At 38.4% G+C, this 26,719-nt stretch overlaps 1 protein-coding gene across 1 annotated transcript; it reads right to left on the bottom strand.

Moving 5' to 3' along the window:
- Positions 1-15,960: 15,960 nt before the first annotated feature.
- On the bottom strand, positions 15,961-26,336 carry LOC134818767 (P protein-like). The gene is made up of 11 exons (XM_063828412.1): positions 26,186-26,336; positions 24,701-24,831; positions 22,909-23,046; positions 22,747-22,790; positions 22,358-22,493; positions 22,094-22,173; positions 21,427-21,536; positions 20,548-20,686; positions 19,563-19,714; positions 17,521-17,628; positions 15,961-17,315 (listed from the first exon to the last, which is right to left on the bottom strand). Exons 1-11 carry the CDS (start codon positions 26,334-26,336, stop codon positions 16,903-16,905), a joined length of 1,602 nt encoding a protein of 533 aa, XP_063684482.1. The 3' UTR covers positions 15,961-16,902.
- Between the last annotated feature and the right edge of the window lie 383 nt (positions 26,337-26,719).

The raw sequence follows: 26,719 nt of genomic DNA on the forward strand, positions 1-26,719 counted from the left end.
AAATCCACCCATCATAACTATTTCTTATTCTTGTCAGCTTTAACATTGAATTAGGAATGTTTTGGAATATACCTTGCTCGAACATAATTTCGATGAGTCTTAATGCCTGGAAAAACAATAAAGGGGATTTAATTTAGTATAGGGGGTAAATTAGTATTGTGAATATAAGGGCGCGGTAATGATGCTGCCAGCATTGTGATTCTGTTCAATAATGGTAAGTGTTTGTGATTTTATTATTCTCGCAAACGGAGTTTGCAGAGTTCTCGCGTTTCGTGATTTTGGTGGTCTGAAAATCTGCGATTTTGGCGGACGTCCTAAGTAGATGGTCCCCCTTCCCTTATCTCTTCTCGAGATGTCAGAATCAATAGAGCATATTAAAAATTTAGATTAGATAACAGATATATGCCGAAAGACCAGGAGATTATTAATATTATAATTGAATTCACAGGTTTAGCAGTTTTCCGTGGGTTCTTTTACTAGACCTATCAGTATCCAGTACCTCTTCATATGACTTGGTTTTGTATCAATCAATATATATTGGTCACCTGCTCTTTGAATCAATAGTTGAAACCACCAAATAACCCAATGTTCTTTGCTTTTGCCAATTTTCAAATCAAATAATATGTTATAACAGTAACACCAAATAACACTTAAATTACTTTATTCAAATCGAGTTATTTTGGTGTTGTGACTATAGAGTTTAACATCTTGTATGTCATTTTAAACAAAGGGTTACTTCTACAATCTACATTAATCTGACCTCAGGATATTCAGAGCTTGCTCTCAGAACTGGACAGCCACTACTCCTACACCTAGGAACGACCGGATTGGTGGTTTTTGGCTGCGGAACCGGATTCAGCCGGATTGGATCTCCAATCGGCATGCGGATTTTGCCGGACCGGAACCGGTGTGTTTCAGAGGTGAAATAAAAGGCCAGCCGGGATTTTGCCGTTTCTGCCGGGAAAATTCTTCCTTTCCACGCCTATCTTCATCGAGCACTTCTTTGCACCTTGCATAGGGATCCATTTTCTCTGTGTAGAACACCAGACGGACGGATGTTTTAGATTTGTACTACTCGACTCGACTTAGGCTGGCTTCAAACAGTCCGAAACAGATATAGTTTTTTTACAATCTTCCTATCTACTACTAGACATACTTAAACAAGCAGTTACGTAGCAGACACAATATTAACACGAGTAGACACGAGTCACGACCCTGGACGCGTTAATAATCAGAAATGATATCTAATTGGCATATGTTGCCAGACCCCTGATATTTGAGCGCGTTTGTGCGAATTCCCTTTTTTTCATGCAAGTCTGAGTATCATTGGGTCACGTGACTCAACCAGAGGTGTTTAATAAGGTTGTCGTAAAGGCAGGCACTGTCTAGTACCTGTACTAATCACCGTCCTGGTCTAGAGCTGAGTCACTTGGATTACAGTAATGAGCTAATTAAGTAGCTACCCAGACCCTGAACACGTGACCCTCATTAATTTCGTATTTCATAATCAGAAGATTAATACTGCCCAAATTTTGCGATTTAATAGCCGGGGGGTAGGGCCCAGGGTGGTGGTACAAAGATATTTGCCGGTTTTTTCTAAGTCCGCACCTTACCCTCGATACACTACTTGTATTCTGGACTCAAGGTTTCCCCTGGTAATGTGATCTCGAAAGGCAGGCCCTCCCTTTGCATACGAGTCGGGAAGCGGGAGCTCTATATACAGGAGGTACGTCTCGAGACCGATCTCGGACCGAAAACTTCTAAGTCAAATTTTTTTTTAAAAGTTTTCTGAAAACAACTTTTTTTCCCGATTCAGGCTACCCTGTTCAATATTAGCCGAAAATATTTTTTTGATATTGTTTTCGGTTAAAAAACAGAAAATCCGGCAAAAATCCGGCTAATTTTTTGCAGCCGGGAGCCGGAACCCGGAAACCGGATTTTGAAAACCGGATATCGGCCGGAACGGATTCAGCCGGATTTCCGGTCGGGTTCCCTACCTACAACCATCCCAGATCAAATCACCACAGTTCTGTTAACGTGGTCTCTGAGGGCTTCTAAAAACTATAGCTTGGACGTATCATACTGTGTCCAGCTGTTTGGGTCCTCCGTCACTCAGTCAATCAGGTTATTAAACTGTAAACCACTGAAAGTACCTGTGCAATGTACATTGGTATACCTATGTACATTGTATAGTGGGGGACGATGCCGAGGAGTTCTGTTTACACATGATATTTGTAAGATACAGCTCTTGTTACCGGACTTATAAATAGTGGCTGAGTACTGACTCAGTAAACTGACGCGTCACCTCAACCCTGGACTATTACAAGATTGTAAATTACGTATTAGGAGGGGAATACGTATTAGAATACGCATACGTATTAATCCGCGAAAATTGACGTATTACCGAAAAGGTTGTTGTGTCGTGCGCGCACAAAATTGTTTGCTTATTGGATTTTTATCCTGAAAATTTTATTACAAATTTTAAAAAAAATAACAAATTAAAAAAAATAATAATTGCACTGCTTAATGCCATGTATTCAATGATGGGTGTTGGCGCGCAGCTGTAATGTTTAATTTTGGAACAAATAGCGTATTACGAAGTATTATGGCGTATTCGTGGAACGTGTTTTTAATTTTAACATCCATAGAATATTTACCGTATTACAGCGTATTAGACGTATCTATTTCATTATTAGAACCGACTAGTCGTATTATTTTACGAAAATTTGACGTACGTATTTAACAACCTTGCTGACTAAACAGTTGACCGACCGAAATATAGTGTTCAAGTTCAACAGTGGTTTACACTGTGTCCCTTTTAACTTAGATATCAATAACATTTCAAGTTAATGAGAAATAATGCGAATGTGTCTTTAATAGCCTGGAGAGTGGAGACTGATGGACTGCTGGATTGGAGCCTTACACTCAGACTTTTAATGGATATTTATGGCAATAGTGACGTCAACCTACTCAAAAGTTCATTAAATATAACTATCAACGGTATGAAAATCTTGGAGACAGTAAACGGTATGAAAATCTTTTATTTTATTTTGATTAAACAGATTTGAGGTTGGTAACGATTGAGGTTGCACAGCCTCCCATGGGGCTCTACAGTTAATGCAGGATGCAAATGCAGGACAACCTCTTAAGCTCACGTAATAAAGTAATCTGCCTTGTTTTGTCATACTACTACTAGAGACGTTGGGGACTGTTTCTTGGAACAGGGAGAGGCAAAAAACCACTAATATTCCTTCAAATTTCCTGTATTGACATATTGTGGCAAGTATTTTTGGAAATTCTGGTGAGTTTTTATACCGATTAAAATATTATTTTTAAAACAGATACATTTTTAACGAATACTCGTTTACGATTATCGGAGTGAGAGCCTAGGCACATATATAATTATATATAACATTATTACCCATATTAGCCATAATCACATTACATGGTGCAGACTTTATAGTTGGATAAGGGGTCGTTCACAGATTACGTAATCAATATTTTGGGAAAATTTTACCCCCCCCCCTCCGTATATCAACGTAATCAGACGAACCCCCCACTGTATTAACGTAATCAAGGTTTGACCCCCCCCCCCCCCCCCCGTAATCATGAGACAACCCCCCTTCTATAATTTTATTAACTTTCTATTACATATTTATGTTAAGACCATTTATTTAGTAAAAGCTATTCGCAACGGATTAATGAAATGAAATAATCGCAAAAGCACGAACTATTTCGAGATCGTATATAAAAATTAAAATTTGATTACGTAATCAAAAGGACCAAAAACCCCCCCCCCCGTAATCAACCGTAAGCATTTGAAAACCGCGCCCACCCCCTCGGGATTACGTAATATGTGAACGACCCCTAAGTCTAAGCCAATGCATCACTGGATTTTTTCTTTATAAACTGTATAACACGGACGAGGAATTGCCAGAACTATTCTTTTCAGAAACTGTTAGTGTGGCAGGATCTCCCCAAGGAAGATTTTCGCAGTAAGGATCAATTACAACATAGAACCTAACGGACTTGAGTTAAAGTTGAGCAGTGTTAATTGGTATTAATGATAAAGAATTATTTTATTCAATTTATGTGTGAAAGGAGTGTTTGTGATAGAGACTGACTATTTTGTAAACTATAGGTTTATGATTTGAATTAAAAGTAAATCGCCCATTCCTATTTGTAAACAATTTCGATAATAGATACAAACAGATCTTAGCGTCAATATATTATTCTCTGCTTTGTTATTCAAAAAGTTGGGGAAAATCCAATAAATTATGAAAAGAAATCGCAAACCCGGAAAACAAAATTTAAGCTAAATTATTCTAACTTCGTACAAAATCAAAGTAACAAATCAAGTAATAATACTATGTAAACTAATTTACAATCTGATAAGACATTAGGGTTTAATTAAATTTAGCCGGGAAACTCCATGACAATCTGAACAATCGAAAAAAAGGACAATTACAATTCAGTCTGGTTTCAACATCTATTTCATTGAATTAGTATACAGGTTTAAATTCCTCCCGACTCTAGCATTTCTCCAAGAGTAGAGGCCAATCCCTGTTCACCACCAATCACGCATACCAATACTCGTACTGAACATTCCTGTGCCGCATTTCGTAGATAAGGTTAGCTGTTATTCTTGAGCCTGTGGAAGATGGTGTTGGTCCAGTGGTCAGGTTTTGCAAGATCATATAATGAGTACGGCTTTTTGTGCAGCTATAAAGACAGGTTTGGCTTCAGAAGCAATGTTTACAACGATCTTGCTAATGAAAACATTTGTATATGATTTTTTTACGCAATAAAATAAGTAGTATCCTGACGCAGCAAGAGGATTGGCGATAGCGATGGTCTCCGTTAACGTTTGATATCTCGTTATCTAGACCCAAACTCCTTAGAAGACAGCTAGGAACTGTGCGGCAAACGCTTCATTCACTGCAAGAGAGTGTCAATTTTATAAATGGTAATGGCATTTTTCAAATCAAAATTCAGTTGAGAAAGTTTGTGGTTTTTTTTATAAGTCAAGGCGCTGATAACAGTTACCTGTGAGTGTAGAGAAAACATGTAATTCAGGAGAGGGGAGGTTCACATCGGACTATTCAGTTTAATCCAAACATATCAAATCTGCACTCTGCAGCAAAACAACCGGAAAACCTAAATACAGCTTCATCAAACAAGTCCGATATCGCCTGAGGGAGAGTCCAGACTTTGTCTAGGGAACGTGGTTCAATAGCCGGGGTTAGGGTCCTCGGCCCATTATCTGTGGGGACACACTCCGGTACACTGAAGTGATTGTTTTCAGAAAGCTAAAACATTGTTGAACGGAACAGAATATTGAATTTTGGATTTAATAATTATGTTTATTACTTATTAATGCATAACTACCAATTTAATTGTTAATGCAAATACCTGTAGTTAACAAGCGAGCAAGGGGGGTCATGCAGTGTTCGTTTACATGCTGACCTCGAGCGACGATTAATCATACCCAGCACCCTCACAAATACTGACAAGAAATTTATCAAGTCCACAAATAATTCAGAATTACACAAAAAAATGTCAGAAGACTCACACTTTTATGCACTATAATCAGTGCAGTGTAAGAATACCTGAAGGCATTGGCAGAGCAGTAGTTAAGTAACGACACCGTTCTTCTTGAAAACAGGTGGGAAGTTTAGCAGGGGTATCGAGCCAGGAACGCTATTCCTACTATCTGAACCGCCGCCAATCCTGGAGATCAAAAATTATAGTTGGAGTTTTCAGATATTAGAATCGGTGTTAGGCTTTGATAAATATTCGATGCACAATGTACAAGACATCGGATAATATGATTCGTTACTCTTACATCTTACTCACTGAATTTCGACACTGAATTTCGACGCCGACATTAATTTTTTTTTATTAAATACTTTTCAAATTTTACAGAGTACAGCAATAGATGAATATAAAATAGAATCGTTCAAAATATCGCCCCCATCTGTAAAATATGATGGGCACCCAAACACGGTAAACACATAGTGAACTATGTCCGCAGTAACTTGGACCCATTACATCGAATTAATCTAAATCCAAAAATTTATGAAAAACTATTTAATAACAAACAAATCCATGGTGAATAACTGTGGATATATAGTCAAAATTGGTATTTCAATGCGTCAAATTCCAGATACATTAGATACAGGTCTGATATGGTCATTAATGTGTGAGGTGTGCGGGTGAAGTGTGATATGATGTTGAAAGTATAGGAAGGTAGATAAAAAAATTAATAAAACAAAAATAATAATAATATGGGGAGCAAAGAGACTAGGCTAGGCTGTTGTTTCACTATCCAATAAACATTTCCATAGATGCTTAGTGACCTCAGCTTTGAAAACACTTGTAGACACAATCTGTCTTACCTGTAAAGGGAGTCCATTCCACAGTATATGAGTTCTGTAGAAAAATGATTTTGCCAGTGGGCTATTTGAGGTACATAAGGTGTGTGAATTCTGACTTAACTTAGGTAAAATTGATGACACAATAGACAGACTGTCGAGGTGGCAACGTCTTAGTCGAGAAGTGCCCTGATATAAAGTGAGATAGTGAGGCAGCGATACAGGAATTAAATTGTTCAGAACTTTGTGGAAAAAAATAAGATCATTCAAGTCAAACTTTTGAGACAAAGGGAGAATGTCGACAAGCTTGCACTTTTTGACATATTGCTCAGGTGGATAACTGCGGCCCTCTTCAGACAGAATCCATTTAATAGCTCTCTTTTGGAGACTTTCTAATTTATCACTAAGTGATTTATTACAAGGGCGCCAGATTATGGAACAATTTTCGAATTGGCTACGAACCAGGGAGAGGTAAAGCGCCCGGCGACGTTTCTGATCAATGACAATATGGCCATCTCTTCTGACCATACCAAGTTGTTGGCAGGCCTTAGTATAAATTCTGTCGCACTGACTATTCCAACTGAGCTTAGGAGTAACATCGACTCCAAGATCTTTTTCTAACTCTACATACACAAGAGGAGAGCCATCAAGATTATATGCGAATGGAGGAGATAAAGATGGTTTTCCTGAAACAATAAGCACTTTACATTTTGCTGGATGGAATCGCATTTTGTTTCTAAGTGCCCAGTCAGAGAGATAGTCTATATCCATTTGTAAATTGGTATTATCAGAAGATGAATGTATTTTACGCCAGATTTTTGTATCATCGGCATACAAAACAATATCAGTATTATCCGAAAGGCCAAGATGAATATCATTTATAAACAATACAAAAAGTAAGGGACCAAGGATAGAGCCCTGGGGGACACCAGAATTAACTGAGAGGGTAGATGACATCTCATTACCAATAACCACTCTTTGGTAACGGCCTTGAAGGTAATTGGTAAGAAATTTGAGAAGTGTACCATCAATGTTATATAAGGTCTTTAGCTTATGAAGAAGGATATCATGATTTACAGAATCAAATGCCTTAGCAAAATCAAAATACACAACATGATTGATAATGTTTTCGTTAAGAGACAATGCCAGGCTATCACAAAAATCAACCATATTGGTTGTGCATGACTTGTGCTCTAGAAAACCATGCTGCCTGGGATCAAGAAGGGTACTTGTCAAAGAAAGCAGTTTACGTTTAACAATGCGCTCAAAAACTTTCATGACTAAACAAGTAAGGGATATTGGTCTATAGTTTTCAACCTCACTTTTCTTACCTTTCTTAAATATTGGGACAACATTTGCAAGTTTCCATTCTTGTGGAATGTAGCCGCTGTTGTAGGATCCACGAAAAATGCATGTTAGAGGGTAAGCTAAACCTACGGAACAATTTTTTAGAATTTTACCGTGTATGCCATCTGGTCCCTGGGCTTTATTTGAATTAATATTTGAAAGAAGCTTACGAACATCCCGATGATCGAAGTCAATATCAAAGTCAACATCATTGACATAGGAGATGTCAGTGTCATAAAGTGAAGGATCCGAAAACTGGTTATAAAAGAAAGAATTGAAAAGTTCAGCTTGATCTTTGGGATTGAACCGAAGCTGTCCAGAATAACTAACACAATTAGGAATACGGCAGGAGTTAGATTTATACTTAACATGTGACCAAAACTTCTTAGTTATAAGCGCTGGATCATCACTATTAAAAAGATTATCTCTTATTTTGGCTGATGAGAGCCTCTTAAAATCTTTACGGCTAGTAACAAACTTTAACTCATCAGAAATAGAACCAGAAATTTTAAATTTAGCTCTGAGTCTATCTTTTTTACGGCATGAAGAAAAAAGTTCACTATCGAACCACGGGGGTTGGAACTCTGATTTAATAATTACTTTAGGAATATGTATATCAACTAAATTCATAATGCAGTCTTTAACTAACTTCCAAGACGAATCAGGATCTAGGCATTCTAGGACTTGCCAATTAATCGAGCATAATTCACGATTAATCATGTCCCAGTTTGCTTTCTTAAAATTATAGATTTTACGTTTAGGAGTTTTCTTACGGGAAAAGGAGCTTTTAATTGAAAAAGTGACAGGAAAATGATCAGATTTGCACACGGAATGAGGATCACAGACATTCAAGTTATCGATTGTGTTATCATAATTACTGAGAAGAATGTCTAATGTATTACCACTTTTATGGGTGGGTGATGTGATCAACTGGGAGAGAGAAAGATCACTGAAAGAATCTATGAAGGATTGCTCAATAGGTACGGTACTGGATGAAGATAGCCAGTCTGTATGGGGGAGATTAAAATCACCAATAACATAGATTTTAGGGGGATTCTTTTTGGAAACTAGCTTGCGAATATAACTAACTATGACATCATGATTAGGTAACCCAAGAGTTCCTACTCTATAACAAGTACAGATTACAATACTCTCTTTGTTAGGAAAAGAAATTTTAACAGCAAGCATTTCTGCACCTAGGCTAACTGGTAGTCGGGTTGTAGTGGCGTCGAGATCAGACCGAACAGCCAAAAGAACACCACCTCCATTTTCCCTAAACTTTTTAGGGTTATTAGGATCTTGAGGATGAGTCTTTCTCGTGCGGTCATTGCGGAAGATTTCATATTGAGAAGAAGGAAAGATTTCGTTGCTAGAAATAGATTTTTTGAGCCAAGTCTCATTTAGGGCAATTATGTCAGGCTGCTCTATGTTAGCAAAGGATTGAAGTTCGGAAATCTTATTACCATCAAGAAGGGGATGGGAGGAGCTTAGGTTACTGAAAGGAATGAGACCTTGGACATTTTGGTAGAGTACAGATAGGGAGTTGGGACCTGGATTAAGCATAGAAGGATTAACAAGAGTTATCAAAAGAAAGTTAAGAGAGAAAACCCAAAGAATGAATAAAGAGACTAGACGCCTGAGGCGGCTGGAATACTTGACTCTATTCATCTTACCAGGGAGAAGAACATTTCTTATAAACCATGAGGAGATAATTACAAAGAAAAGTTTGATGTGGGAGCAAGCAAGAAATGGTATAAGATAACGTGGGCTGTCAAGGAGTAGAGAGGAATGAATATTAGAATCTAGGGGGAATACGGTGTTCATGGACCTAACCGTGGAGAGAAGAATTGGGAGAAAGTAAGTCATGATGAGAGAATAGAAGAGAAACATATGATTATGATAATTGTAGTTGATGTGTGGGGTGTATGGAGACTTAAATGTGTAAATTTTGTTAGGTATAAACGTGTTGATATGTATAAGTGCATTTCTTGACTGTGTACGAGGCCTTTTGCATGCAAAAAGACCTATTCTAAGTCTAAACGATTCATTGTCTAACATATTGGAAAATGGACAGTGACCGAATGTACCTGAAATGGGAGGCATAAAATTGAGAAAAAGATTAAATCAGAGATTTGTTTGAGTTTTAATTTTAGGCGCAACGTCTTAATCAAAATATTAAATGGAAGAAAAGATCAAAGATTTAAATTCCCAGAAGATTATTTACAACCCTGTCAAAACTGTGTTCGTTAACAACAAACTTAAGCCAAGTGGACAGTAAACCTACTCCTCTCATGTTGAGATGAAGCCAATCATGGTATAGAAGTTCATTACATGATCTAAAGTCTCGAGTTAAAAAGACTGAGAAACAGTCTAAGAACACGCAATTATTATTTAGGCATAAGTCTTTAAGTAGATTATTAAAATCTAGAACATTCTTTGCTATGTAGGAATATAAACATTTAATAGGAAGACAACATTGGATAATTATAATTGCAGCGGGAAATAACTGCTTAGTGGTGTCAATTAATTCAGTAAGATACTTCCTAAGGAACTGAACCCCATACTTAGAATGTTTAATGTCATTTGTACCAACACTCAATATAATTTTTTCAATATCGTCAGCTTCTGCAGCTGCATGAGTTTTATGAAAATTATGAATGTTTTCAGTGATGTCTCTAATTTTTGCACCACTTTGAGACACATTGATTACTTTCCTTCCCCGGAATCCCAACTTATTTGTCCGTACGAATTTTGTCATTGACGTACCAAACAGGACAGTGGTTTTCCTGCTCTTCGGTTTTCTTGGAGTATTTCGGTAGTAAAGGGTTGTTGTTGAGGTGGTGGTGGGCGGCATAGGAATTGTAGTGCGGGCAATCTGCTCCTTGACTACATTTGTATCTGTCTTCGGTATCTGGCAGCGAAAAGATAAGCTATACCGAGTCCCCTTAACTGAGCTCTCTGCACGAACCTTGTGAAGACAATATTCCTGACACCCCGGTTTCATAATATACAAACTACAGTCCTTTGGGGTGATATAGCATTTACTGTTACATCGCTTATCCCCATTTTCTGGAATTATGTCGATGGTCCTCTCAGCTCCAAATGAAACTACATAAATACCTTGCGACTGGTCAAGAGACACCTCGTCGTCGTTGTGGTACCTAGTTGCACAAGAACCAGACTTGTACATGCTTGCTAGGCATGAGTTTAGCTTGCAGCCAAACTTGGAGTTGATATCATGCATAAGCTCTGATATCCCAGGATAATTAAAAATATCGATAGGCTCCTTAGTCGTGGTGTGTCCATTTGAGGAAGACCATACATATTCTTCTCCAGTGGAAGTGAGCCACTTTGTGGCAGTTTTCACAGCAGTTTGCTTGGCCATAAGTGTTTCAAGTTCAGACATCAACGTGCCATGTTGAACACTCTTGTTCTGAACAAAATCTGAATGCAACTCCAAGAAGTCCTCGCATTTAACAGAATTTCTCTTAAGTTTCATGACATTCTCAACACTGGCCTTGAGAGCTTTCAGCTCATTTAATGAAAACGAGTTTAAAACATTGGTAACAGAATTCAGATCCATAGTGATGTGAGGAAGAGGGAGGAGAAAATGGCGGTGAGGGAGGAGAAAATGGCGAAGTCAATACTGTAGCCCAGGAAGTAGATGCGTTGCTTAGGATACAAACGGTCACGTCATAGTCTCTTCTATCGCTTTGACATTGGGACCTAAAATAATTTGTTATATGGTAGTGTTGAAAGTATTAAATGGCGTTCATTTTAATTTTAATGTCTGTTCAAATAAAGTCCGATAAGGTAGACTGAAGGGACTAACCAAAAACAGCAAAGATGTAAATCTTAGGGAAATTGTCCAACACCTCGGCGTTAGTGAAGTACTTTTCAGTTTTATCAATGTAGGGTGTAGCAGAAGGTGAAATGTTGTGAGGATTAACCAGAGCTGTCACCAGAGGGTTCACTAACGCTGGGGCGGCTGCAAATGCTCCGTAGTTGATGCCGTTCACCTGTAAAAGTACCAACCTGTAAAAGTACAGTTCTCCTGTAAAAGTTGGTTCAAGTCGTCTCACGTCGTGACCCTCATCGTCATTTCATTTAACAATGTACATCGTTGCGAAAGCAACGATACGGCCGCGCAATCATGCGCGGCGGGCATACTATGAATGGTGTTGTAAATTTAGCCCTGTATAAGAGAGCTAAGCAAAATTCAGTAACAGACAGCAAGGATAGAATTTACAGTTTTTAACTTACCATGCCCTCCCACCTAGGGACCCACTTTATAGCCTCTGTGAGAGCTCCTAACTTACCATGCCCTCCCACCTAGGGACCCACTTTATAGCCTCTGTGAGACCTCCTAACTTACCATGCCCTCCCACCTAGGGACCCACTTTATAGCCTCTGTGAGAGCTTGTAACTTACCATGCCCTCCCACCTAGGGACCCACTTTATAGCCTCTGTGAGAGCTCCTAACTTACCATGCCCTCCCACCTAGGGACCCACTTTATAGCCTCTGTGAGAGCTCCTAACTTACCATGCCCTCCCACCTAGGGACCCACTTTATAGCCTCTGTGAGAGCTATAACTTACCATGCCCTCCCACCTAGGGACCCACTTTATAGCCTCTGTGAGAGCTCCTAACTTACCATGCCCTCCCACCTAGGGACCCACTTTATAGCCTCTGTGAGAGCTCCTAACTTACCATGCCCTCCCACCTAGGGACCCACTTTATAGCCTCTGTGAGAGCTCCTAACTTACCATGCCCTCCCACCTAGGGACCCACTTTATAGCCTCTGTGAGAGCTATAACTTACCATGCCCTCCCACCTAGGAACCCACTTTAAAGCCTCTGTGAGAGCTATAACTTACCATGCCCTCCCACCTAGGGACCCACTTTATAGCCTCTGTGAGAGCTCCTAACTTACCATGCCCTCCCACCTAGGGACCCACTTTATAGCCTCTGTGAGAGCTCCTAACTTACCATGCCCTCCCACCTAGGGACCCACTTTATAGCCTCTGTGAGAGCTATAACTTACCATGCCCTCCCACCTAGGGACCCACTTTATAGCCTCTGTGAGAGCTATAACTTACCATGCCCTCCCACCTAGGAACCCACTTTATAGCCTCTGTGAGAGCTATAACTTACCATGCCCTCCCACCTAGGGACCCACTTTATAGCCTCTGTGAGAGCTATAACTTACCATGCCCTCCCACCTAGGGACCCACTTTATAGCCTCTGTGAGAGCTAACTTACCATGCCCTCCCACCTAGGGACCCACTTTATAGCCTCTGTGAGAGCTCCTAACTTACCATGCCCTCCCACCTAGGGACCCACTTTATAGCCTCTGTGAGAGCTATAACTTACCATGCCCTCCCACCTAGGAACCCACTTTAAAGCCTCTGTGAGAGCTATAACTTACCATGCCCTCCCACCTAGGGACCCACTTTAAAGCCTCTGTGAGAGCTATTAACTTACCATGCCCTCCCACCTAGGAACCCACTTTATAGCCTCTGTGAGAGCTATAACTTACCATGCCCTCCCACCTAGGGACCCACTTTATAGCCTCTGTGAGAGCTCCTAACTTACCATGCCCTCCCAACTAGGGACCCACTTTATAGCCTCTGTGAGAGTTATAACTTACCATGCCCTCCCACCTAGGGACCCACTTTATAGCCTCTGTGAGAGCTAACTTACCATGCCCTCCCACCTAGGGACCCACTTTATAGCCTCTGTGAGAGCTCCTAACTTACCATGCCCTCCCACCTAGGGACCCACTTTATAGCCTCTGTGAGAGCTATAACTTACCATGCCCTCCCACCTAGGGACCCACTTTATAGCCTCTGTGAGAGCTATAACTTACCATGCCCTCCCACCTAGGAACCCACTTTATAGCCTCTGTGAGAGCTATAACTTACCATGCCCTCCCACCTAGGGACCCACTTTATAGCCTCTGTGAGAGCTCCTAACTTACCATGCCCTCCCACCTAGGGACCCACTTTATAGCCTCTGTGAGAGCTCCTAACTTACCATGCCCTCCCACCTAGGGACCCACTTTATAGCCTCTGTGAGAGCTCCTAACTTACCATGCCCTCCCACCTAGGGACCCACTTTATAGCCTCTGTGAGAGCTATAACTTACCATGCCCTCCCACCTAGGAACCCACTTTAAAGCCTCTGTGAGAGCTATAACTTACCATGCCCTCCCACCTAGGGACCCACTTTATAGCCTCTGTGAGAGCTCCTAACTTACCATGCCCTCCCACCTAGGGACCCACTTTATAGCCTCTGTGAGAGCTCCTAACTTACCATGCCCTCCCACCTAGGGACCCACTTTATAGCCTCTGTGAGAGCTATAACTTATCATGCCCTCCCACCTAGGGACCCACTTTATAGCCTCTGTGAGAGCTCCTAACTTACCATGCCCTCCCACCTAGGGACCCACTTTATAGCCTCTGTGAGAGCTATAACTTACCATGCCCTCCCACCTAGGGACCCACTTTATAGCCTCTGTGAGAGCTATAACTTATCATGCCCTCCCACCTAGGGACCCACTTTATAGCCTCTGTGAGAGCTATAACTTATCATGCCCTCCCACCTAGGGACCCACTTTATAGCCTCTGTGAGAGCTATAACTTACCATGCCCTCCCACCTAGGGACCCACTTTATAGCCTCTGTGAGAGCGCCAATAGTAGCTAGTGTCACCCCTACTGCCATCAGAACCGCAACTCCGTAGTAGATGTAGAAGTTGTACTTCACAGCTATGAATCCCAACACGAAGGAGCTCGTGTATATGAATGAACCCAATGCTGCTGATTCCCAACCTGATATGTGATTATGGGTGTTAATTTTGTACGGCACTATTATAAAAAATTGAATATCGTTTTATTTATGATGACTTCGATGCTCGATTCTCTGGCACACAATAAATAATAAAACAGCAACGTTTTAAATAATAAAAACAGTTTGAGGTTTAGATTAGTATTAGATTTAATTGCCGTTACCTCCAATTTTCTGAGCAAGAAGACCGCACGGAACACTTGCAAATCCCGTGACCAACATTCCGAAGAACACCAGGATGGACATGTCAGTGTACCGTAAGTTGGGTTGCTTGGCCCCTCTTTCCCTCGCATACGACACTAGGTATATGACCTGATTTCCTGTGTTGATGCACGTTAAAATGTGTACTCATTCCTTTATACTATTCGTTGATAATGTTGTATCTCAATGAGTATTGATATTGATTTTTGATATAAATGAGTATTTCAGTATCTGTTATTTACATTGGTTTAGATTGGTTGACTGGTGCAGATGTAACTTTGTAAATAAGACTAACCTAACGAGGTGACAGTGCCGACACTGAACTGGATCAGAGCAGATCCTATCAGTGCAACAGTCTGTCTGCATTTCAAGTTCTGGCATTTTCGTCCGTGCCTTCTGAGACTTTTCCAAGCTCGGTCCAGGCCAGTCCTCGCCATTGCAGTTTTCAGTTAAGCTTGAGTTGAACGGTATTGCAAGTGTTGGAGTTTATCTATACTGTTAGGTGCTCTGGCTCTTCAGGAAAAGTTTTTTTAAATGAGAAGCAATCTTGTGAAGGTAATCACGCGTCACTTCAATTTTACATGTTGAAGTTCAATTTAACACAATACAACTACGCTATACTAAGTACATATACAAGTACAACTACAAATACAATTGGTAAAGTGCACCGGCCAATTTATTCAAACAGTCTCCAGCATAACATTAATAATAATAGTGTTACCATGGTAACAACATTAATATGATCTCCAGATACAGTTAGTTCAATGATCGAGGTTTTACAGCTATAAATGCAGCTAGCAATATAAGGCTAGCTGTAGCCTCGGATGCAAAAAGGGGCCAGTAGGCTAGCAAGTTGCGGACCAATAATAGTATCTATCTGTTAATGTTAAGCTGGTCTCGAAGAAAATTTCTGAGTTAGAATATACCTTATCCTAATTTATAACAGATTTTAAGCCAACAGCCCACCTTAGGTCGCTTGGCCTAACTGGACTGAGTGATGTGACCCGTGCGTGATGTGACCCGTACGTGCAATGTATTACTCACAACATGAGCTGACAGAGCATACTATCCGAGCCCGACGACGTGGACCAAATTAACGGGCTGATCGGCGATGGCTTGACTGTAATTGCAGCAGTCAAGTACTTTTATATATTTATTTATTTAGAATTAGATAGTGATACAACAAGTTTATTAAAATATGATTAATTTAGATAATCAAATCAATAACATATTTCACAATTGCAACACAATAACGTTTCTTGAACAAGAAGTACGTCCAGGAATGATGGTGACTGTGGAGGTCATGTTGCTCGATTGTCGATGCTCCGGTAGTCATATATGGCCCAAGCATATGAACTTGTTATCCCAATCAGAGATTGCGTGTGATAGGATCACCTGCTGACTCACTGACTCAGTGGATCACTTCGACATACTTGTCGTGAACCGACCCGACGAATCACTTAATGGTCCATTAGAAGGATAGGAACCGACCTGAGCTTGGAAATATGACAGGATCTGGTGTCGCACTACAGTACGCTACCTGGACTGTAGTGCGACACGAACTCTAGTGCGAAAGAGGGAGGTCTTTTCGAACTTCAGGTTTCGTACTACGTGTCGCATGACAGTACGTTTAGTTTTACCCCGACAGCCTTAGTTTCCCATCAACATGGGTAGTGGGTACGGGGGTAAAACTAAAATTGAATGGGTTTTCTATAAGTATGTCTTATTCATTATTAGTACTTAATACTATTACTGTCTGTAAAAGTAATAATAAGATAAAGAAAATTGTTCAGGATTAACTTACCGACTAGTTACGAATTAGATACTAATGAAAATTTAACATAGATATCTTGGAAAAATCACCAAAGCAATCTGCCACAATTGAGGTTCAATTTCTAATCTCTTTTACAAAAACAGACTGTTTATTTCGTTAGAATAAAAATGACAGTTGTCATGTTATAACAAATTATATTTTAAACAAAAAAGCTGAAGAATATTGTGATTAGTTTCATGAAATAAACTGTAAAACATTCGCCAGCGAAAACAGAACCGATGGTCGTCCATCCGTTTGCGGCGATCGTTATTTGAAATTTAATAGCATTTGAAGTTTATCTAAAAGTTTAACATGATAATGCTCATCCATTACCCCACCCAAACCAGCAATGACAAACAAGCAGGTATATATGGGCAACAGTAACCGTCACAAACATAACGGGCAATCCTAACTTCATAAAATCGAAAAACGATATTTTGTACCCCTTCTCCTCCGCTATGCCCACAGCTACAATATTAGCAGAAGCTCCAATGAGTGTTCCATTTCCCCCGAGACATGCCCCAAACGCTAAAGCATAAACCAGCGGCTCTAAAGGTAAACCAGTCTCTGTAACGATTTGTGAGATTACGGGGATTATAGCGGCGGTAAAGGGGATGTTATCGATGAAAGCTGAGATGATGGCTGCCATCCAGAGGATGATTGAGATAGCAGCAGCTAGTTGGTAGTCAGGTGAGATTGATTTTATGGTCGTCGCTGCAAACTCTCCGAGGGTACCTGGAAGGACGTCACGATGACTATTCGACTCTCCATGAAGGTTTGTTATCATTTTGATATTTAAAGCATTTTAGAATGTGATATAGTTTGAATATGAAGCAAGCTTGGTATTTGTCAATCTCGTCGATTTTGAGAATATCAATAATTGATTAAACAAATTACAATTGATTGAAAAAATAATTAATTAATCAAATAAGGTATTTACCTATGAGCCCAAGTTTCTCAAGACACTCCACTAAAATGAAAAGTCCAGCAAAGAACATAAGAGTAGTCCATTCTACTTTGTGTAGCAGACCTTCCATGTCGTGGTGATCTGTGGTTGATACATTAGTTAAAAAAGTTCAAAATTCACAACTTTAGAATGTGAGTAGCAAAACATTTCAGTTGATTTTGACCCCTCGTTAGTCGTTTTAAAAGAAGGATAAAATACTTAAGCAATACTTCCTATAGATACCTTATCGGACTTTATTTGAACGGAGTCGGACATTAATTGGACGCTGGAGGCCCTAGCGATCATTCTAATGTCCGTTCAATTAAAGTCCGACAAGGTAGTTAAATTAAATATATTAAATGAATGCCTATGATGTCCGTTCAAAATTATGTCTGTCCACAAAATGTCCGGTCAAATAACGTCCGATAAGGTATATCCAGAAACATGTATTCCAAATAGGCTACAAACGTATGACGATGATATTGATAAGGTAAACCCAGAAACATGTAATGAGCTACAAACGTATGACAATGATAAGAAACATGTATTCCAAATGAGCTACAAACCTATGACAATGATAAGAAACATGTATTCCAAATTAGCTACAAACCTATGACAATGATAAGAAACATGTATTCCAAATTAGCTACAAACCTATGACAATGATAAGAAACATGTATTCCAAATGAGCTACAAACGTATGACAATGATAAGAAACATGTATTCCAAATGAGCTACAAACGTATGACAATGATAAGAAACATGTATTCCAAATTAGCTACAAACCTATGACAATGATAAGAAACATGTATTCCAAATGAGCTACAAACCTATGACAATGATAAGAAACATGTATTCCAAATGAGCTACAAACGTATGACGATGATAAGGTATATCCAGAAACATGTAATGAGCTACAAACGTATGACAATGATAAGAAACATGTATTCCAAATGAGCTACAAACCTATGACAATGATAAGAAACATGTATTCCAAATTAGCTACAAACCTATGACAATGATAAGAAACATGTATTCCAAATTAGCTACAAACCTATGACAATGATAAGAAACATGTATTCCAAATGAGCTACAAACCTATGACAATGATAAGAAACATGTATTCCAAATGAGCTACAAACCTATGAAAATGATAAGAAACATGTATTCCAAATGAGCTACAAACCTATGACAATGATAAGAAACATGTATTCCAAATGAGCTACAAACGTATGACAATGATAAGAAACATGTATTCCAAATGAGCTACAAACGTATGACAATGATAAGAAACATGTATTCCAAATTAGCTACAAACCTATGACAATGATAAGAAACATGTATTCCAAATGAGCTACAAACCTATGACAATGATAAGAAACATGTATTCCAAATTAGCTACAAACCTATGACAATGATAAGAAACATGTATTCCAAATTAGCTACAAACCTATGACAATGATAAGAAACATGTATTCCAAATGAGCTACAAACGTATGACAATGATAAGAAACATGTATTCCAAATGAGCTACAAACGTATGACAATGATAAGAAACATGTATTCCAAATTAGCTACAAACCTATGACAATGATAAGAAACATGTATTCCAAATGAGCTACAAACCTATGACAATGATAAGAAACATGTATTCCAAATTAGCTACAAACCTATGACAATGATAAGAAACATGTATTCCAAATGAGCTACAAACCTATGACAATGATAAGAAACATGTATTCCAAATTAGCTACAAACCTATGACAATGATAAGAAACATGTATTCCAAATTAGCTACAAACCTATGACAATGATAAGAAACATGTATTCCAAATTAGCTACAAACCTATGACAATGATAAGAAACATGTATTCCAAATGAGCTACAAACGTATGACGATGATAAGAAACATGTATTCCAAATGAGCTACAAACGTATGACGATGATAAGGTATATCCAGAAACATGTATTCCAAATGAGCTACAAACGTATGACAATGATAAGGTATACCCAGAAACATGTAATGAGCTACAAACCTATGACGATGATGAGCGCAATGGCACCAGCCATAGCGACCTCTCCGGGCGTAGTATGTATTATAGGCAGGGAGTACACGAAGAACAGCAAGATGCACACTATCAGTACAGTTGCTGTTTTGACAAGTTTCCCCTTATCTCTGATACCGTATCTGGTGTGGAGTGTTGGGTAAGTGGGTTGGTTAGTAACTGTTGGTAACCGTTGGTAACCGTTGGTAACCATGGTTACTGCAAGCCCTTCTAAGAATGCAGCTCACAAAAAGCAGTTGGAGGGTTTAATTTGTATGGTTAACCAAACATCGAGGCAATGTTATCAGATTGGGAAGCAGCAAGTTCGATCATTAATATCAAAATGCTTTCTTAGAAATACAAGTTGGTATTTCTTCGAACTCGGGAGAGCTACGCAGGAAAAAGGTTGCGGAAATAGGAAGTGTTATTCAGGAAATGGGCAGGTTGGTTTTATGTATCATGATTAGCTAATACATATCGTTTAACCAGTGGACTCTGCTATCGTTGCTATTGTTGCTAAGAGATAATGCTATCGTTGCTAAAAGATAATGAGATAAGAATTTAAGGAAATAAGCACAAGGATAGATTTTCTACTCATCCTAATAACTCAACGTGTTCAAGCTGAAGTTCGAATCATTAATTTGATCTAAGAATTACTGGTTTCCTCAACCAAGGTTAACTTATTGGAAACATGAGCACAAGTGATGAAAATTGAAACTGAAAAGGGTAACAAGACCAAAATTGAAGTTTATTCAATCAGTTCCCCAGGATAAAATTTTACGATTACTCTTTAGAAGCGTTTGCTTCCTTACCCACAAGCAAAATCAACCTGCCAAGTCAATCAATAACCAAAAGAATATCTTACAGTAAAAAGACATCCGTTTCAACAATCTTGTTACGCACAAAATATATTTAACTCTGAGCAATCCTTTAAATACTTTTTTATTCTTTATCTTTAAATAATTTAAAGACTCACTGAGCTCTAAGTTTAGGCAGGTTAACGTTGTAAGTCTTGGTCACCTCTTGTGGTGTCATGACTCTCTCCTCCGCAAGACGTGTCACCTGTGCAGCTTTACCCGCTAACATTTCCTTCACAGCCACTTCATCCGTCGTTCCTGGTAATGATGAAAACTAGGTAAAGGTGGGTTAAAACAATATCAGTATTAGAGATGCCAGATACAGTATTAGAGATGGTTGATACTGTATCTGATACTATTAAAACAATTACTAGGATGATTTCCCAAATAGGGTACAGTTAGTGTCCCTTTATGGGTCCCTTTATGGGTGAAAATTCGTGCTTTAACAGTGTATGTGTGCAATGTACAAGGGGAGCGATATGTGTCATCAGTTTTCTTTTATACCATAGTTGGTCAGTTCGTACAAAATTTGTAAAAAATTCGTACAGTTCGGCACCTTTTAAAAGTTCGGGATTAGTTCGGGAAAAATTCGCCTCATAAATTGAGGGAAACGATGGCGTGTCGACGTGTTAATATTTTAAATCTGAAGTGTAAAATTTTCTCTAAAACAAAATTTTTTCATAAAATTCGGTAAAAATTCCTCGACAGCTTTTTAAAATTCGTACAGTTCGGCACCTTCTAAAAGTTCGTACAGTGCGTACTGACCAACTATGTTTTATACAGCTTAATAATATAACGGTTAAGGTTATATATAAACACTATAGTCTATATTGTATAACGCGCACGTATCACATTACACATCTTCCAATCGGAACCGAAAAAAATTATAACAAATAATACCTTGGCTTCTTTTCGGGCCACGCGTTCCCTCCAGCAAGCTGTCGGGAATTATCGCGTGTAGCCCTCAAAAGCCAAGGTATTATTGTATTATAACAAACCGATGTAACTCCGGTCCGCTATTCTCTGCCAAAGTTTAGCCTCCCTCAGAAGTTCCTGAACATCATTATCTTGCACGATTAGACTCTTAGCGGTCCTTTTCAACATCAACCTGTAACAAATGGGTAAATAGTTCAACATCAACCTGTAACAAATGGGTAAATAGTTCAACATCAACCTGTAACAAATGGGTAAATAGTTCAACATCAACCTGTAACAAATGGGTAAATAGTTCAACATCAACCTGTAACAAATGGGTAAATAGTTCAACATCAACCTGTAACAAATGGGTAAATAGTTCAACATCAACCTGTAACAAATGGGTAAATAGTTCAACATCAACCTGTAACAAATGGGTAAATAGTTCAACATCAACCTGTAACAAATGGGTAAATAGTTCAACATCAACCTGTAACAAATGGGTAAATATAATTCCCGTCATATTATTCATGTACATTATCATGAGATTTCTTTCTTAACAAGTAATAACAGTCAGTTTAACTTACTGTTATTTATTTGCGATTAGGCAGGGGAAATATCCACGCAGCAATTAAACTATATTTCTGCCATGAAAGGCTTTAGACATCCGAGCTTAAAATGTAGTATATATCTAAGTAATTGGAGGCAAGCAAAAACGTGATAACAGTCAGAAAGGTAATCACTACTTACCAAAAGTAAATGTAAGCAGCCACTGAACAGAGAATAGAACCAACCATCATGTGGCCAGTAAACTTCCCGAATGTTATCTTCTGTAATAATAGCGAGGGTTAGCTTATAGTTATAGCTTCCAAATGATTTCCATGACCCGAAATACCAGAATAATTGTATTTTGTGTGTTTTCTTGTCACAATTACTGACTATGAGTAGTGAGAGCACGAGCCTCAATTAAAATAAATCCCGTAAACAAAACAACAAAACAACGAGTTAACCTACACTATTAAGGAGTGGAGAGTTGATGATAAGAACGTTGGGAGGATCACCTATACCGGTAGAAGCTCCTCCGAGATTTGAAAACATCACCATCGCTAGAATCACCTTCTTGACATCAAGATGCATCACCTGACACAACCTGTATGGAAACTAGTTGAAATTTTATAGAGTTATTACCCGGCAAGCTATGTATTTACAACTTAACTTTCTAAGATCCATTAAATAAATTAATTCGGATAAATCATGTTTCTAATCGAACATAGGTGTTTTACTGACAAAACTTCTGCGGAGATAAAAACATAATTCTTTTAAAAAAAATTATTTTAAAACAAAATTTTGTTTATTTTTTATTTTTATAATTAGTTGTTAATGGTTGCAAAGTTGAAACTCACGTGATAGTTATGGGTGTTATCAAAAGGATGGTGGTTACGTTATCCTGAAACATATTCACATTAGCACAAACTAGCGAACTAAATACTGATGGTCAAGTGTTTTAAGCATTGAGGCTAAATTTGAATAATAGGAGTGGGTCTCTAAACAAAGCTGCTACTCACTAAGAATCCGGACATGACAGCAGTGCACACATTTAGAAGGGTAAGTAACACCCAGATCCTTCCTTTGGACAGCTCGTACATTTTCACCGCTGTCCAGTCGAAGAATCCCGAGTCTGCCAGCAGTGCCACCATTAACATCTGAAAGTAATTTGGTAATTATATTGATTAACTACATGAACTAATTTGAAATATAAGCCTATTGGTGTCGTTTCAAAAGTGAAAGAAGGGCAGGTATGACGTATGCTGCTGAAGTTTTCCGAAGAACTTCTGTATGGAATATATAATAATTTTCATAATACAGAACTCAATTGTTATTTGTCATTGCTACCTCATCTTTAATGGAATCATCCAAATTGTGTAATTTCCACTTACCAAAAAGACAACATTATTAGATACAATTTCAAAATCCCTTTTAATAATTAGGGGGTCAAAAGCATAAGTTCAAAAATCAAACTCAATACCGAAAATATACCTGCTTCAATGTATGAAGCAAGTATATAAACCTAGGACTGGAACGTAAATTAATTAAAATTTTTTATTCTAAAAATTTTGCCAGCATTGTATCCATCTTGAAACGGCATGACGTGACTTATATTAAGCCGATTGAAGTGACAACGTACCGTTTTTTCTACAGAAATTGTTGCTGCATATGCAGGAGTTTTGTGTCCCTCTGGACTGATTTACTGTATCTTGGTGCTATTACTGTGGACCGAGTCCCCATGACCATTGACCAAGAAGGCCGTGCGCGACAAATTCTTGTTTTGCAAAAACCATCGCTCCTAGCCATTCTTGTTGATAAATGCCTGTTCTGGCTAATCCTACCTTATACATCTACATCTACGTAGCTGTAGTAAAACTACTACTTCTTACCACCGATCATGAGTGACTTGTGATGAAATATGAAAAAGTGTTACTCTTATTCCATGTTACTGAGTAACACTGCTTCCAACATGCTCCAATCTCTGTATCATATGTTAGAAACTTGCATCGACTATATTGAGTCATAACTCCAAGGCTTATTTTACAAATCACGTAGTTTACGACTCATGCACATTACTATGGAATTTTAAATTTATAATTTTAAAATTTATATTAGATGCATTTTCAGAAGTAATAAATTCGAAAATTTCTGGAAATCTTTTAAAGGAATAGGACCCTAATTTTGCGATGGAAGACCATGCAAGCTTGTAACTACTTATATAAAGATTTCGATTCTCTGAAATTATCATGATAAGAGATATTGCTTTTGATAAATTGTGTAGTTTTGGGTTTTTGAATTCCCGGTGCAATTTCGTGTGAAATGTTTTGTTGGAAAATTGTCATTTGCTCTCTTTTCATGAAAACTTTCTCCAAATTTACTACAAAAATTTATTTTGGAGGGGTGTTAAAATTTCTTTGTCGCAACACTTGGTCAATAGTTTTTGTCTGTGAACCGATAAATAATATTTCCTCGACGTCACTTACCAACCCATGAGTAGAAAGCCAATTCTCCAGTCTATCCAACTTATAATTATTCCATATTGGGTCCTCTGTAAAAATAAAGGTGAAGATTATTTAATTAAATAGTGAATTAGTAATTAAATAAAGTGAAGATTATTTAATTAATTAGTGAAATAGTAATTAAAATAATAGTGAAGATTTAGTAGACAAGTAGGCCTCATGTAATATACAACGGATCAATCATAACGAGTCATAAGTCTCATCTCGCGTACACAAATTAAACACGAAATGAAGCTCAAACAAAAGTTTTTACCATAGTTGATAGTTTAACCAAATCTCACAATTAACATACCATATTTAAGAGCTGAAGCAGTTCCCAGCCCCAAACTCCGCCACCAAGCAGAGCAGCACTTTGTTTCTGTGGATTATCTCTGTCATTATCAGCGCGTAAACCACTACTAACAGTATTACCGCCACTATCACCTGAAAATCTTATTAAGAAATAAGTCTATTATATATTTAATAAAAGTTAATCTTATGGATTATTATTCTCATATAATGAAAATACCTTTATCGTTAATCAGTTTCCAATTTATATCAGTTATTATTTCTATTAACTTTTTTGACAACTCTCTTTTAAAGTATCATTAATTTTACTTTGTATTGTTTCCCATGGATTCCGGACAACAGGCAGCTATGTTTCAACCAAACCATCGTGAACCAGTTTTGATTAACTGTATATTATGTCCCTAGTTAATAAGTGGGAGGCGGTTTATCGTTGTGAAGTTACTGAGACTGTGAATGAACTGTGAACGTACCATTACACGATTTTCAAAATCCACTAATCAATAAGCAAAGGTCGACTCCAAACCGGTTCATTAGTTGGGGGTAGGGCAAAATAAGGTAATAATGATTGTATCGATCATGTGTATTGTGTACGAGCAGGTATTGATTAAGTTAGATATCGTGCGCGTAATTTTAATTTTGCTGACAACCTCTTTCTATGGTCATAGTGTAAGTTAATATTTACTACTTCTGATATAAGAGATTTCATTGACGACCAGATCCCAGCGTAGCTATCAATAAGTTACATATGCTATCATTTATATACCCAACAGTTCTTAATACTTTCATTCCGCGTGTAACAAAAATAAGGTCTAGCAGAAAAACCCTTAAGCAATATCAGCATAAAATGAGTATGATAAAATGGAACTACTATGACGAAAATTACTTTCTGAGGGCAAAACGTTTACGTTAAATGAAACGAAGTAAACGTAACCTGGAAACATCTTCTGGAATTAGACATTGACGTCTCCAACTTATCAAGTGAAACTGACTCAGTGAGCGTTACAGAAACCAAAAGTGAATGATTGAGTCCCTCTGATAGAATTAATTGTTTTTCTCTCCATCCACTTTTTAGTTTTAACAACCGGTTTTAGAAACTGAATTGCCTGATCTTCAGAGGTAACCTCGGATTTTACACACTTTCGATTTCAGGTCAAAAGTTGTAGAAGCAACACGTAGTAACGTGTTAACCACTTAACTTCTATATGAAATACTGCTATATATAAATAGTAATATATTTCCCGATTTATATAACGATGGTACGACACAGAGAGGCTATTCAAAAAACGGGCGCCCCATCAAACTCTCAGTTCGGGTTTGTGCCTTTGTAAAAACAAGTAATCTTTTAAAACTTTTGATTGTTTTAACTAGCGAACATAAAACAAAAACAATTCCCCCCCCCCAAAAAATGGGGACGTGACACAATTAGCTAATACTGAAGAAAAGGTCACTGCATTATAAATATTTATATTGCAGATGGTGGATTTTAAACGTTCTGTTACGAAACTATCCTCGGAAATTCCACCCAGAAGAATTCCAATTCCCTCCAATACAAACTTCTCTCGTAAAACACAACCATCCAAGTCCTTCAACCTCCGACATCTAAATCTTGCCCCGGATGCAACAGTCAGAGAAGACGCCATTGGTGCCACTACCACCCTCCACCTCAGTTCCCTATGGCTACTTTGAGGGTTGTATAGTATATCTCGGTGACCATTCTAGAACCGTTGGAGGTTCAGTTGGGAAGTCAGCGGACAAATGCAAGTGAAGATTTCCTGTTAATAACATTAAATCTAAGACAAAACTTCACCAGAACTGTGAAATGCTTGTGAATGGCGTAAGAGAATCAAAAAATCCCGTCACTGCAACTATCGAATAAACTGAAGAATTCCCTCATCAAGGAAAGGCTTGTCGACGGTACAGAAAGAACGTGAATCAGCTCAGAAACCCACACGAAAATAAAGATGAAATGTTGGTCGGATGTGGTACGTGGAGGCCCTCTGGAGTGACAGTGCAAGCAATGTAT

This window comes from Bolinopsis microptera, chromosome 7 (genome assembly GCF_026151205.1).
Source record: "Bolinopsis microptera isolate Bmic1 chromosome 7, MBARI_Bmic_1.0, whole genome shotgun sequence".
NCBI classification, from domain to species: Eukaryota; Metazoa; Ctenophora; class Tentaculata; order Lobata; family Bolinopsidae; genus Bolinopsis; species Bolinopsis microptera.

What these genes read in the sequence shown, in the direction of transcription:
- LOC134818767 (XM_063828412.1), bottom strand. Translation starts at nt 26,336, where the DNA reads ATGGCGTCTTCTCTGACTGTTGCATCCGGGGCAAGATTTAGATGTCGG. An exon ending in ACTCTCCACTCCTTAATAGT is followed by an intron (nt 22,174 to 22,357) that starts GTAGGTTAACTC and finishes CTATTATTACAG; the next exon opens with AAGATAACATTCGGGAAGTT. An exon ending in AGCGGACCGGAGTTACATCG is followed by an intron (nt 20,687 to 21,426) that starts GTTTGTTATAAT and finishes CATCATTACCAG; the next exon opens with GAACGACGGATGAAGTGGCT.